The 15,572-nt window shown below is 43.7% G+C and overlaps 1 protein-coding gene across 2 annotated transcripts; it reads left to right on the top strand.

The window, feature by feature from the left end:
- Positions 1–40: 40 nt before the first annotated feature.
- baz1b (bromodomain adjacent to zinc finger domain, 1B) lies at positions 41–14,439 on the top strand. 2 transcript variants are annotated; one of them, XM_086215672.1, is made up of 21 exons: positions 41–1,015; positions 2,160–2,276; positions 3,222–3,366; positions 3,591–3,783; positions 4,101–4,222; positions 4,444–4,641; positions 4,730–4,915; positions 5,053–6,310; positions 6,602–6,763; positions 6,846–6,984; positions 7,094–7,257; positions 7,394–7,508; positions 7,590–7,688; positions 7,939–8,116; positions 8,256–8,441; positions 8,822–8,969; positions 9,711–9,858; positions 9,966–10,081; positions 11,172–11,299; positions 11,457–11,563; positions 12,049–14,439. In XM_086215672.1, exons 1-21 carry the CDS (start codon positions 897–899, stop codon positions 12,629–12,631), a joined length of 4,611 nt encoding a protein of 1,536 aa, XP_086071798.1. In that variant the 5' UTR covers positions 41–896; the 3' UTR covers positions 12,632–14,439. The 2 variants fall into 2 exon arrangements, with proteins under 2 accessions (XP_086071798.1, XP_086071797.1); XM_086215671.1 differs by having other exon boundaries at positions 5,023–6,310.
- The last annotated feature ends 1,133 nt before the right edge of the window (positions 14,440–15,572 follow it).

The following is a 15,572-nucleotide window of genomic DNA, read 5'->3' as shown; positions in this document are numbered from 1 at the left end:
TGTTCTTTCTTGTATTTTAACAAGTTAAATAGATCATATAATCCTTATTGTCATCCACTGACCTCTAACCTTTAATTTATATTCTCATGGGGGGGCATGGTTTATTTAGATGGGCTGTCCTAGATTGACAATGGACACGCAAAGCCAGCCAATGAGAGGTTATTCTGCGCCTGCTCAATTAGGGCGCTTCACGGAGGCAGCCAATGAACGCCGAAAAGGGGCGGGGCGCGGTGGCGACGCTGCTTGCTGCCGGGGAAACAGAATTCTAAAGGGTGTACGGAATAGTGCCGGTGTAAAAGAAACTCCCGCCATTTCGACAAGGAATCTACAATTCTAAGATTTTACAATTCCATTTCGTTAAAAAGTCTCATCGCCTCGGTAATATTAAAAGAAGAAGTGTTTGGATGAAAGACACGTAGTTGCGCAACAACAGGCAGAGTTTGCAAAGACTTGAGAATTGTCCAGCGCGCCAGACCCGCTGAACTGAAGCCCTTGCCGCGAGTTTGATTTCGGATTCGGTTGCATCCTGACATCTTCATCTGAGGGAGCCAAAAGTTTACCAAGTGTTCCCGAGAGACAAGTCCAGCAACCTGTTTTGTACATTGGACTTTGCTTGGAGCCAGCATGACACCGCTACCAGAGGAGAGAAGAAGGGTGCGATGAGGCGACGGGGAAGACGTGTACTGTTATTGTTTTGCAACGAGATAGCAAGCCAGCGCACTAGCTAGTCGGCTAGCTGCTACACGTTGAGTGCCGGGCCTGCCGGCGGTAACGTGATCCGTGCTATCGGAAGGCACTTTGATACATGATAAGGACATATTATTTTACAATATTGTGTTAGTTCGTTGCAAGAATATTTATTATACCGTCGATAGTGTACCATCTGTGGATTTGAAATGGCACCGCTTTTGGGCCGGAAACCTTATCCATTAGCTAAACCGCTAGCCGAGCCACCAGGCCCGGGAGAGGAGGTCTACATCATCGAGCACACCAAGGAGGCCTTCAGGAACAAAGAGTATCCTTTACCGTGATGCTGATGCCCAGGATTGACTTCTTGAGATAGTTGGCACTCTGTTTATCCAGCTTTATGAAACTAGTTTAACTATATTGTCACACAACCCATACTCGGGCATGAGGCGCTGCCTAATCTATGTACTTTATGTTAGCCGTAATGCACACCGAATTGGTATTCACCTGCATGTGTACAGTTTACAGTAGATGACAAGCATGCTAGCTCATATTTACATCGCTTTGCTCATCAACTCCTTGTAGCCAGCTGGCTACTCCAGTCAGACAGGTAATTATGATCATCTTTGACGCTTTTTCATGCTTAGTGTAATATGAAGGGTTTCTAAAAGTCCCACTTTCTCTTCTAGCTTTTACGGTCCGGCTGTCACTCAACGACGTTAGCCGGGTCAGCTAGCACGATGCTAACGCTGGTGTTATGTCACAATAGCCAGTCGTGTGCTCTCACCGGCTCAATCCGTTGCCCGACTAGCTGCTGTTAGCTATCAGCGTTAGCACATTAGTCATGTTAGCGAGCTTCAGCTACCTCTACGTTTGTGTCTTTGAGTTTTAGCTGAGGACATCGTTCGATCTCACCGATTTCACTCATAATTGTTATCATTAAAAATGGTTGGTTCTGGTGCAATCGTTGGGTTTATTTACGCTCAAGTTGAGGCAGTACTATGAAAACATAACACGACAGATGTGCTACTGTCAGCAAGAGCTCACCGCTATATAGTTTTACGCTGTTGGGGCTAAAGCTAAAAGTATTATTATTAGTAGTAGTATTATTGGTCTGCTCGAGCATGACCATATACTTTGTGGTATGTGAGTATAAAGCAAATAGCAGCATCTGGAGGCACAACTCCATGAACCTTACCTACTGTATACTACCACATTGCACAACCTCGTGTCCAAACTTTTAATAACAGAACCATAACTGGTTAAAGTTTCCAAGATTCACTTATTCTTTGATATGTAGTACTTGCCTCTTGGTCTGTTCCTACCTTTATTTATCTTAATGACGTAAATGACAATTGTTAAATACCTTTTGGGAACATAAGTGCCTTGCTCGTAAATGATGGGTGAACAAGTAGGTTTTTTTTTTTGTTTTCCATATGTATATGGAAAGTTCCTTGACAAAAGGTGTTCAGTGAGTATGAGGCACGTTTGAAGAGATATGACGAGCGCATTTGGACGTGCAAGAGTACTGGAAGCATTCAGCTGACACACAAAGAAGCCTGGGAGGAGGAACAAGAAGTCACTGAACTGTTAGTATTAAACCTGAAACCTGTGATAAGTTCATTATTTATATCACGCTGTGAAATAAGCAATTGGGGATTAGATGTGTGTGTGTGTGTGTGTGTGTTACTGCTAGTAAAGGCTTTTTATTCTACTGCAGATCCAATAAGGAAGCAAAAGTGCTTATAAAGCACAGTTTATAAGCAGTGTTTACGGCATCACTTTAGTAACACTGGTTCTCATTTATATCTGAGTATAAGAAGTGTTTTTTTAATTGCAGATTAGCCTCTCTGGCAGTAGCTCTGTGGTATAAAGACAGTCACTGAAGGTCACAAGGCTTTGTGCTTTGCAATGATTGGATAAATTCAGTGCTCCTCCTCTGTCTATTTAAAGGGTGTGTGAGATTGAGTCATCTTTGTATCTGCAATGGCCTTGCGAATGTTCTCTCTGATTTGTAAGAGGCGAAATGTAGTTATTAAAAAATAAAGTTAGGTATGTCTGTGAGCAGTATCTACAGTTCACTACCTGGGTGCCGATGTGTTTAATGTTTAAAGTGTAGCAATGAGCACTGCCCAACCCAGTGCTCCAGTGGCTCAGGATCACAAGCTCTAAGCTTTGTCTAATTATATCAGCAGATAAGTTTTGCTCCCCCTACTGGCCAGCTCCACCTCTTATTTTCATCATCTTATATAATGCTTGGGTTCCAATGGTGATTGTAAGGTTGACCACAGTGAAGAGCATCTAAGAGATCCAAATGGTGTAGAGATCCTGTCTTAGATAGAGGAACAGCACCCATGAAAAATACATCTGTTGCCTTCGGCAACAACTGTGGTTGTGAGACGGGACTTTGAATGCTGCCTTCCATCTTACAGACTCCCCTTGGCTTTGCAGATGCAATATTCAAACTACATTACACTGTCAATATCTAATTATTACATGTGAAGGAAAATATACTCATCATTTTATCTGTGCAGGCTCCAGGAGGAATATCCTCAGTGGTTTGAGAAGCCAATCTTGGAGATGGTTCACCACAACACAGTGTCTTTAGATAAACTGGTTGAAATGGCCTGGGTGGAAATCCTCACCAAGTATGCTGTTGGTGAAGAATGTGACTTCCTGGTGAGTGAAATTTTGAATCTCGCAATTTGTCCCCGATTGTCTATTTTTGACTGTTGTTGTTTTTTTACTGCTCACCAAATATATTCATCCTTCCAGTTTTCAATTGTTTTCAAAATTAAGTGAACAAATATCAATGATCTCCCAAAAGTGGTGGCAGGGCAATGGTGAGCATGTGTACTTGTAATGATATTAAATCTAATTTTTCTATTTTTTTTCCAACTTAGGTGGGCAAAGACAAAAACTTAAAAGTGAAGGTGGTGAAAATTCACCCCCTAGAAAACCCAGAGGGTGAAGCTGGTGAGAAGAAACTTGAAGGTGCCTGTGACTCTCCATCTAGCGATAAAGAAAATGCCAGTCAGGAGAACCAGAGGAAGGAACCTCCTCCCAGAGAGGAGGAGAACAGGAGGGAAAGTCTCAGTGAGTTTCGGCAATCACAACAGAGCACACTGAAGAAGTCATCTTGCGTAGTGGTGAAAACAGATTTGCTGTACTAAAATTTCTCTGTCAGAAGAGGAAGCTTACATAATTTTCATAAAACTTCCACATTCGCATCATCTTACAATGATTTCTGCTTGTTAAATTGTAGCACCCCTGCTGGTAGTAGCCCCAGACAGTCAGTTTAATCTATTAGAGCTCTTAAATGCGTGTTTTACAGCAGGAAAATGCCCTTTCTTCCCTTTTAAAACATCTCAGTCAAATACATTTTGTACCACCATATTGTATGTCTTTATTAGGTGACAGAGCACGACGTTCACCAAGGAAGCTTCCCACTGCCATGAAGGAGGAGAAGAGGAAATGGGTGATGCCCAAATTCCTTCCTCATAAGTACGACGTGAAGCTTATCAACGAGGATAAGGTTTGTATGAGGAGTGACCAACCAACCAATGTATTTCCCATGCTGATGTCTGAGGAAAATTTCTTTCGTCTCCAAATACCTTGAGTATATTATTCCTCTGTAGTTTTCATGAGCTGTTAACGGTATTTTTGTCAGTACCTGGTCTTAAAGTCTGAAGAAGTAAAGTAGTGATATTTTAAAATACACTGACACCGGATCCTCCTGATGTACTTGTGTCACAGGTGATCAGCGATGTCCCAGCAGAGAGTCTTTACAGAACTGAACGCCCTCCCACCAAGGAGATCATGCGCTACTTTATCAGGCACTACGCCCAGAGATTGGGTATGGGCGAGAGTGCACCCTGGGTGGTAGAAGATGAACTTGTGAAAAAGTTTAATCTGCCTAGTAAATTCAGCGATTTTCTTCTTGATCCACATAAGGTAACTTGGATACTATAATTACCTGTATTATATTACTGCCTGTTAGAAAAGTTGCTTGTTCTTGACCCACTCTGATGTTTGTCTTCAGTTTTTAGCAGAAAACCCCTCTGCAAAACGCAAGAGCTTGGTGTCTTCTGAGGGTAAACCTAACAAGAGGCTGAAGACCTCTGACACACCCGGGGAGGATTCTGGAAATGAGAAGGGAGACAAGAAAAGGAAGAAGAAAGATGGTCAAGGGATGCCTCTTAGTCCCACCATATGGGGCCACATGCAGGTTAGCCGGTTTGTTTTCTATGTTTACAGGTAAACTAGAGATTATCCTATTACGGGGTGTCTAAAAAGTCAAAGCTTTGCTTAAATTGGTTCTTTATTTTCTCCCAGAAAATAAAAATGAATGGTTCTCCACTTAAGGTAAAGAACTCGGGAACGCCTAAGACGGGGGAAGGCAAAAGTGCAACTCCTTCAGCTCCAAAATCAGCTAAAAAGACTGGAGACAAGAAAGAAGGAAAGAAACTAATGAAAGCTTATAAAAAGGATGGTAAAGCTGGTGCCAAAACACAGAAGATGAAGCAGATGACCCTGCTGCATCTGGCTAAGAGCACACCTGCTGGGAGCCCCAAGAAACGGGCCCGTAGTGGTAGCGTGGGATCCCCTAAGCTGGGGAAGCCATTGCACCCTATGGCCCTGCACCTCCTTCGCTACTACAAGGAAAACAAGGGCAAAGAGGATAAAAAGAATGCTCTTTCCTCCCTCGTCTCCAAAGCTGCAAAGACCTTGTCCCCAGAGGAGCGGGACAGACTGCCCGAAGAACTCAAGGAAGTGGTGCAGAAACGCTGGGAGTTGCTAGAACAAAAGAAACGATGGGCAGCGATGAGCGAAGAGGAAAAGCAGGAAGAGCTGAAGAAGAAGCGTGAAGAGCTCAAAGAGAAGCTACGAGAAAAGGCCAAGGAGAGGCGTGAAAAGGAGATGCTGGTCCGTCGCGAACAATCCCGCAGATATGAGGACCAGGAAATCGAAGGTGGCAAGCCACTGCCGACATTTAAGCTTGTAGACATACCGGAGGGGTTGCCCAACACCCTGTTTGGGGATGTGGCGATGGTTGTGGACTTCCTCAACGCCTATGCTGGCCTTCTGATGCCAGATGACCAGTATCCCATCACAGCTGTGGCTCTGATGGAAGCACTGGTGGGGGAACGGTCTGGTTTCCATTACCTCAACCGCGTTCTTGTGATCCTGCTTCAGACGCTGCTACAGGACGAGCTGGCTGAAGGCTACAGTGAGCTTGATATGCCCCTATCCGAGATCCCCCTTACCATGCACTCTGTGTCAGAACTGGCCCGACTATGTTTGCGTCCATGCGACGCTCACGGCGAGAGTGGCCAGGGCTCAGAGGACACTGGGACCCTGGGTGGTTTTGACGATGTAGTGACCAGTGAGTTCCTGGAAAAGCTTGAAACAATTGAAGTGTTTGAGCTCAGCCCAGAAGAGAAAGTCAGTCTGCTGGTGGCTTTGTGCCACCGCATCCTCATGACCTACTCCGTGGAAGACCATGTAGATGCAATGCAGCAACGGTCAGCTGAGCTGTGGAGGGAGCGTCTGGCAATGCTGAAAGAGGTCAACGATCGCAAGAGGGCTGAGAGGCAAAAGCAAAAGGAAATGGAGACGAAAGGTAGGCGATCCAATTCTCCCTGTCAGGTGAACTACATCTGCTCTTCCAGGCAGCTCCTCATTTGCACTAAAAAGCTTATTTATTGGCCACAATGAATCAGCACTTGAGAATAATGTTGTATGCATTATTGTTGAAAGAAAAGGATGTGTATCAGTCTTGCAGAACTTTTATTTTGTCCTCAAAATGTGAATACGAAAATAAGTTGGTGTGTGTATACATAGATAGATAGATAGACAATGTATGTAGATATATAGATTTCAACTGAATTTTCTTTTTTTTCTGGGGTCAAAGGTGAAAAGAAAAAAGAAAATGGTGTTAAGAAGGACATCAAAAAGGAAGTCAAGGTGGAGCCAGAGCCGGAGCCAGATGACATGATCAGCTCATTGAAGAGCCGGCGGCTGATGGCCATGCAAGCTAAGAAGGAGAAGGAAGAAATGGACAAACTGAACAAAGGTAACCTTCACGACAAGGTGTGAGGCGGTTCCCTATTCAAGAATAAAAAAAAAAACACCTGTGCTCTATTTTCACCCCCAAGAGCGCATGGAGAAGGAGGCTGAAGAGGAGCGGATGCGCCGACAGAGGGTGGCTGCAGAGAGAGCCTTCCAGGATGGCCTAAGTAAAGCCAAACTTGTGATGCGCAGGACCCCGCTGGGTACAGACAGAAATCATAACAGGTTAGTGCTGCAGACCCCTTGGAGCATTTAGTCCATAAGCCAACAAATGAGGAATTATAATTGATTAATAAATTGATTAAAACCGAGATTGCTTAATGTTTTTGTCTAGATACTGGCTGTTCTCTGACGTGGTTCCCGGTCTCTACATTGAGAAAGGTTGGGTGCATGAAAGCATTGACTACAGCTTCACTCCTCCTCCTGAGGAAAAAACAGCTGAGGCGGAAGTGGAAGAGGATGATGATGCTGACACAGTCGCCACTCAGGAATCACAAGGTACACAATGTTTTAAGTTTCCCTTGTCATAGAATCATGTGTATGCACATAGTTGGATATTTACATGATGGCCCGTTTCAAGATTGATCTTAATTCAATGAGTTGTACGAGATCAAACGTTCATTGTCCATCACAGGAACTGAAAAGGATGACGGCAGCATAGATGGTGCTATTACTGAGGGAGCCCAGCAGGGGGCAGCAGCTGACGTCTGTATAGAAACTACAGCTCCCAAACAAGGGCAGAACCTCTGGTATGAGCTTCATTTTTATCTCTGTTTTCATTTCAGGTTTTTAATTTTAAGTACTTCTAATTGTTCCACCTCTGTATCCAGGTTCATATGTGACAGCCTAGCTGAGCTTGAGGAACTGGCGGATAGTCTTCATCCTCAGGGAGTAAGAGAAAGCGAATTGAGGGCAAAGATCCAAAACAGGTGAGAACACACACAAAAATTGACCTGTGTCCAGTCCTACTGAATTGCAGTTGTCAGGAATCTTCTGGACTGATCCAACAGAGCTGAAATCCCGTGTTTCCTGTTAAAACAGCATTTATTTTGAAATGTTTTTGATTGGTCTTGGTCTTGGATCTGACTTTCCATGTTTTTATCAGTAATTTAATTCAGCAGGCATCTACAGCAACCTAGTCAATGAAATACTCAATACAAGCTGCCCCCTCCGTTACAGGTACCAGGACATCATCCATTCCATCCATTTGACACGGAAGGGTAAACTGGGCCTCAGGACGTGTGATGGCTTCGCAGAGCTGCTCAAATTCCTGCGCAGTGACATCCTGGAGGTGGCCTCACGCCTCCAGAAAGGAGGCCTGGGTTACCTGGATGATGAGATAGACATTGAAGATCAGGTTTGTCTTGAATATTCTTTTTAGAACCCCACTGGTCTGCACTGACATGGCAGTTAAAATGGTCTTTAGGGAGATGATCAGTGTGTCTGCAATATGTACAAACCTGGTCATTTTGATTGCTTGTTTCATCCCCTCTCAGTTGAAAGACATGGAGAGCTTGAAAGATTTTGGAGAGTGCATCATCACCATTCAGGCCTGTGTCATCAAGAAGTTCCTGCAGGGGTTTATGGCCCCCAAGCAAACAAAGAAGAAAAAACAGGGAGGGGAAGAGAGCAGCAAAGCTGAAGAGGTAGATGAGGAAAAGAGACTCGCAGAGGAGGCAAAGGTAGGAGTATGGAGCTGTTAGATTTATCTCTAATAAGCCATCAAAAAAAAGCAGAGGCCACAGAAATATGGACGTTAGATATGCAAACAAATCAAATTGCCATTATATCGACAGATATCACAGAATTTCTCATCCCTGTGTCACTTTGATATTAGATTTAGCTGGAAAAAAAACTTTTTTTTTCAGCTACATGTAATCAAAAAGTGAAATGTTAGAAAAATGTCTGAATGAATAATAATGGAAAGAGTGACGATCAAACAATTAAGTGTAATTGTCAGCAGATGGCAGCACCAGTTTATTTCGGTGAGAACAAACATCTGTAAAATGCTAAAGATACAAGTCAGTGCACAATGCCGAATATTTTGACCTCATACTCTCAGGTAGCAACAGCGGTAGAGAAGTGGAAGACGGCAATCCGAGAGGCCCAGACCTTCTCCCGCATGCACGTTCTGCTGGGAATGTTGGATGCCTGCATAAAGTGGGACATGTCCGCCGAGAACGCTCGCTGCAAAGTCTGCCGAAGGAAAGGTGAGGTATCAAAACACACATAGTTTGTAATATACCTGAAAGATTTTATTATTGTTTTTGACAGAATTAAAAATACAATGTGTCACCTCTTGTATGTTGGAGCCGACACGTGTAAAACAGTTTACAGTATAGAAAAGAAAAGGAAATGAACTAGAATGGTGCAGGTGTTTGTCATTTACTTCCCAGAAGTGCTCACTATTTGGAGGTGCAGTCACCAGGTTCAGCAGTACTGGTTCATGTTGGGAATGCCGTATCGGTAAACTCAGGTTTCCTCTAACGCCGTGTGTAGTGCTCCAACTGCTGAATCTCATCACTGGCCTATGGGGATATGAAGCTGCTAGGTATCTGGGATGTGTCCTCACACATTGGCTCATTGACAGTTCTCCCATAACTCACAGGTACCAAACAAAAACCAAATGTTCCTAACCTAATGTTTGCCCTAAAAACCACCAGGAAGGACAAATCGGGCCTGAAATGGTGCCATTAGCCATTTATGTGAGTTCCAGCTTGCATGTGAACAGTTGAGGGTAGCAGCTGCTGGCACAGAGAACAGGCAGATCTACATCATCTGCAAACCAGCAGGTGGTCAGTAGGGATGAGATGAGGATACGATCCTGGGCACCCATAGAAATGTGTGAGATTTTAGTGGAACTTCTCAGGGGGTGGGGATGCTAAATCCAGGCTCTACAGAACTTGTCTATGAATATTTGAAAACCTCAAACTTGGTCTGGTCTCTTTCAGGTGACGACGAGAAGCTTATCCTCTGTGACGATTGCAAAAAGGGTTTCCACCTGTTCTGCCTGCGACCAGTTCTGTATCGCATACCTGCTGGCGAGTGGCTGTGCCCGGCCTGCCAACCCGCCTTGGCTAGACGTGGCTCCCGTTCAAGGTAACATTTCATACCCTTTTTTCTTTGAGAACTGATCAGTTATTGATAACCTGATGTGTGCATGTAAGTAAGAGGTCTTTTCTCTCTCCTCAACGTCTCTTCTTCAGGAACTATAAGCAAGACTCAGATGAAGAGGACAGCGAGGAGGAGTCTGAAGAAGACGAGTCAGAGGAGGATGAAGATGATGAGGAAGAGAATGAATATAAAGCCATGGGCCACAGCTGTGAGTGTGTGTGTGTGTGTGTGTGAGAGAGAGAGAGGGAATCACTGAGTTCAGGTTTCATGGATTCGTCTCAGTGATTTGTCATCACTGGCTTTTTAACCAGCGTCAGCTTTGGCCATCTATTTGTCACATTGAGCGTGCCGCCAGTCGTCCGTAAATGTGAACAAACTCCAAATAACCTTTATAAGGACAAACCATTGCTCGGTATTAAAAGAGCAGGAGATGAAAATGAACTTTCCAGTAATGTGAAATTGAGACAGTTGTGGAAAATGGGTTGGGAATGAGAGGAATGTAGATGGGGAATGTTGTCCCCTGTCGTCTCCTCATCTCTATTGTCTGTGTGTTGTCATGTAGCACAGCTCAGGTCTGGACGTGGCTTTGAAGTCTCGTCTTGTCGTGGTTTCACTGAAAGTATGTGGCAGGATGATCCCGTCTGTCAGCTCGGGCCTGCAGCGTCACATTGAGCCATTAAGACGTTTTGTGCATCGATGCTTAATAGTTCAGGAGAGGATTGCAGTGCCTCTGAGACTTGATTATTTTCTCATTTGTGCTGTGAATGGCTGTCGGCTGGGTTATATCAGAGTTTATAACCTCGTGAAAAGTCAGGCAAATATAAAGAGAAGAAGCCATTTCCAGGCCTGAGATCAAGCTAGCTGGCTAGAAAATTGCTTCCCAAATACCTGCACATCAGAGCACGCTTAATTTAAAATAAAAAAAAAAACTTATTATGATTAATTTTAATGTTTCATATTAAACCACAGAGCTTCTCATTAATTGTAGTTACATATTCTGTGGTAAGTTTGACTTGAAGGCATGGAAAAGTCATGAAACTGTATCAGCAAAGGCTGTAGTTTTCCAAGAATTTGAGGATATTCATTATTACCTCTGCCAAGGAGGGAATGTTGGTGCCGTCTGTCTGTCAGCAGAATTACACAAAAACTATGTTGAGATTTTTGCTAAACTCTGTGGAAGGTTGTAATGTGGGCAGAAGAGCACAAACAGATTTGTTTCTCTCTGTCTCTTTTTTTTTTTTTTTCCTGTCTGTATTTTTATTCTTGTTGTCTTGATGACTTCTTTTATTGCTCCTCAGTGAGGCCAAGGAAGAAAAATAAGTCATCATCGTCTGGGCAGAAAAGTTCAAAAAGTAAATCCAAGAAACAGTCGTCGAGCAGCAAGCAGAGGACTGGTCCCAACAGCCCTGCAGACATCGACGAACTGGTAAGAATTCAGCAGGAAACAGAGCTGCTGGTATAGCAGAAAGTATGGGATAGCAGGTTGAAAGCCATGTTTTTTTTAAGTTTTAATTGAGAATGTTAGATAGATTAGATAGAGTGTGCAGCGTGCTAACAGTTGCTGCTGTGTGCGGCGTCCACAGGTGCGACAGACTTCACAACCAGGACCGCGGAGACAGGTTGTCGAGCTGGAGAGGTGTGAGGAGATCCTCAAGAAACTGATCAAGTTCCGCTACAGCTGGCCCTTCAGGTGAGCACACCTGAGCCGGGTACCTGTCAGTGAAGCCCTTCACCGCGTTGGCACTCCAAACACGGAGCTTCTGTGTGTTGATCACAATTGACGCAAACGTTCGACCAACGTCATCTCAGTTGTTGTACTAGCTGAGGTACTAGTAGAGACCTGGAATGATGGGATTGATCAAATACTACATACTTTCTAAGCACTCTGTATATCATATGTGGGGTTTGGGGTATTTTGATGCTTATTTTGAAGTACGGCATGAAAAATTGTTGGTGGGTGAGACCAAATTTGTAAATACTCTTCAATTTGGCTTCATAAAGATTTTATGCTTGCTTGTGTTGGTTCTTACAAAGAGGAAATGCACAAAATGGGAGATGAAATCTTCAAATTTTCTGATAGACGCCATGATAAGATTATAGCTGATATTTCAAAGGTCTCAGATATATCAGACATTGCGATCCTTGGTTTAACCTGGTGCTGTGCTCCTCTGCCAGGGAGCCGGTATCCACAGAGGAGGCTGAGGACTACCTGGACATCATCTCCCAGCCCATGGACTTCCAGACCATGCTGGGCAAGTTCAGCCAGGGCTCCTACCGCCACGCCCAGGACTTCATGGAAGACGTGAAGCTGGTCTTCTCCAATGCAGAGGAGTACAACCACCAGGGCAGCACCGTGCTCTCTTGCATGGTCAAAACAGAGCAGACCTTCATCGAGCTGCTCCAGAAACTGCTGCCTGGCCTCAGCTACCTCCGGCGGCGTTCGCGGAAACGCATCCGGCAGGCTCCAGCAACATCAGAAGAGGAGGAGGAAGATGAGGAGGAGCAATCGAAGAAGATGCAGAACGGCAAGAGAACCAGAAATGGCCGAAGACAGAGGGATGAGGAGAGTGAGAGCGAAGAAGAAGAGGATGATGGCAGGAGGAGGAGTAAGAGGGCATCTGCCACCTCAGGAAAGAAGGATTACCGAGAGCAAGATAGCGACGGCGAGCGGGACACGCGCAGAACTCGTGAGGGGGCGAGCAGCGACGAGGAGCGGCCCAGCCGACAGCGACATTCCAAGAGGCAGAAACGCTCGTGAAGTCCAGGGTTCTTTGTTGTCTTCTTGCTTTGCTTTAATGTTTCTGTCCTGCTCTTCACCCCTGAGAGCCCTCCGTCTCCTCCTCGCTCAGCCAGCAGGACATAATCCTCAGAAGGACTTTTTGTGTTACGGAATTTCTGTTCATATTTTGGAAAAATTACAAAAGAAAAGTGATTTATATTTGTAACGTGTTATATTGGTGTTTTGTTTTGTTTCTTTCTTTTTCAACCAAGAAAAATGAGACATTTGAGACGATGGAGGGGTCCTCATAGCTCTTAGACCTTTAAATTTCAGTTCAGCTGACAACCTCGCACACCCATTCGACTTAGAACCTTGAGAGTGTTGTCATGTCAGCAGATTTGTTTTTAGATTTCACTGTCCCGGAGTATAACGTCTTGACTCATGGATTTATAGTCAAGCCATCACTTTATTGGAGAACCTCTGTAACATGTTTGTCCCACCCACATCTGTTGACAGTGTTTTTCCTCCCTGTAAGAGGTGGAGTTAGTGTAGCTTGAACTGAGACTTTCTTAGCTTGAAAACACTGATGGTTGATCTCTCCTGTCCACTGAAGAACCACTTCGAGGATTTATCTTCGGTTAAATGCAGGTTTATATGTACACGTGATAGGATTTTTACTAGTTTTCCTACCAGCCTCAGTTCAGATTTGTTAAGCTCGGTCAACTAGACACGTCACTTTTCCTGCTCAGATACGCCTCAGCTGTCAGTGCCAAGATGACCTGACCTGTTGACTCGCTGTCCTCCGTAGTGCCCCGCCACTTTAAAAGAACCGGTACCGCCATGTTCTGTCAGTTTGCACTCCGTTGTGTACCTATTATGATGCCAGCAGCCGCAGGACCACACTTTATTGAAATCATGTGCATTTGTAAACTGTTTTAAACGACAACAATTGTGATGTTTATTAAGAAAATGGGCATTTTGAATATTTGATATTTTTTTGCACATTTTATTTGGGGTTTTTTGTAAGTGATACTATTTGTTAGTTAATCTGAATCTCATCCAAATAAATTACAAGGTTTAACCAGGGCAGAGAACATGTTGCCTCATCTGAAAATGTTGATTTAGGCTCCATTAACCGACACTCGTCATCCCCCATCTTCAGTGTATTGACGAGAAACCAGTCCCTGTTATGTCCTGGCTCAGTCACTGGGTGGCGCCCTACTCCTGTGTTCTGACACTGAGTGACAGCACCGTTAGCTGGACTAGAAACACCTGACTCACTATTATGTTCACAGTGGCCATCGCAGGTCAGATGAGCCTCAGTGTTGTTCACATCGCCCTTGAGCTGCTTTATTCTCTCTCTCTCTCACACACACACTCAGAGACACACACACACACACACACACACGAGCTGCACTCAAAACCTTTAAACACACTCGAGGATTTGTAGTTCCAGGGATGTTGCCAGCCATGTAGATACAGTGTCGTGATCTTCTGTCTGTACTGTGCTGTTCTCCTGTGTTTCCTAGTGCTCATCAAAACTGTCTGCTTTCTTTTCCACACACACACACACACACACACCTCCACCACTTATTTTCTCTCTTTTAATTCGGCTTTGTTTAAAATCTCTTGCTTGTCTTTTCAACCAACAAGCAGGAGTTTACTGCCCTTCTCAAGATGAGACCTGACTGTAAATGCTGTCTTTATCCTTGGAAGAACTGCAAAAGTCTTTTACACATCCTTTTTTATATATATATATTTATAGTCTCTAAACTAAAAGCTGGGGTTTGGGCAGGTTTCGGAGTGTTGACATGTAAAGAATTTCCAATAAAGGCTATGGGCGAAGACCGTGGTGCTGCCTGGGTTTGTTTAGTGTCTTGAGCTTCATGATGGACTATTGATGCCTTTACTTTTTAATAAAACAGCGCAACTGAAATTATTAAATATCTATTAGGGGTCATACGGTTATGAAAACCTGGAAAAATCATTGAATTTCAAAACAAGCAGGCCTGGAATTTTATTTTTTTTTTAGAAAATAAAACCAGAGTATTTTGGCGAAGTTGAGACTTGTATTCCAAATACCTGAACAGAAGAATATGTTTGTTCAGTTAAGATCTGGATGTAATAAAACAGGAAGCTTGTTATCCGTAGTTTATCATCACAATACCTTTTGACATGATTTTTTTAAAGATTTTTTTTACGGTATCATCCAAGAAAGGCCATACTCGCAGTTCTTGTTTTTATGCCGCTATCTCCTGATAATGAGATATTACAATGCAAAATATGAATAAGTGTAGTTTTGCCTTTCTTGGCTTCTGTACCCTGGAACCCCAAGAGAACACGGACAATGAAATGAAACGGGTTTAAGTTCCTCTTGCTCATCAGAAGTGTTTCTTTATTTTATTGTTTCGCTCATGTCACTGCAGGGTTTCTATAAATTCCAGAGTGTTTAGTCATGAAGCTTTGCTCAAAGCCTTGGAAAAGACATGGAAATGTTTGTCTAAAAATCTGCATAAAGGCCAAACTACCACTGCTGCTAACTGGTTGTACTGGTGAAGATGTGCGTGAACCCTGGAATAATAAGCATTTTGAGGCTGGACTGATGCTAAATACTTTTATGTACAGAGAGAAAATCAATATTTCAAGAGTTCAGCTTTAATCACACAATTTAAAAAAAAAAATCCAGTTTGGTTGATAAAAGCTGAGGAACAACAGTTATGTAAGACTAACCTGCCATTTAACGCAGTTCTTAATGTTTGTGGATCAAAACAAGGATTTTATCCACAGCAACGAGCTTGCCCAGGTAGGAGTGTGTGTGTGTGTGTGTGTGTGTGTGTGTGTGTGTGTGTGTGTGTGTGTGTGTGTGAGTGAATGGGTGTCAGGACTGCGAGATCTAGTGAAATCTCTCGTGAGCTGCTGACAGCCAGTGAGCCATCTGTAATTTGGCAACAGGTGTAGCGGCTAAGATGGATCAGAGGAA

The sequence above is a fragment of the Aulostomus chinensis genome, chromosome 10, assembly GCF_037954235.1.
Source record: "Aulostomus chinensis isolate RoL2024-O1b breed Wild chromosome 10, RoL_Achi_v1.0, whole genome shotgun sequence".
Classification (NCBI taxonomy): Eukaryota; Metazoa; Chordata; class Actinopteri; order Syngnathiformes; family Aulostomidae; genus Aulostomus; species Aulostomus chinensis.
This window is presented reverse-complemented; position numbering and strand designations above follow the sequence as displayed.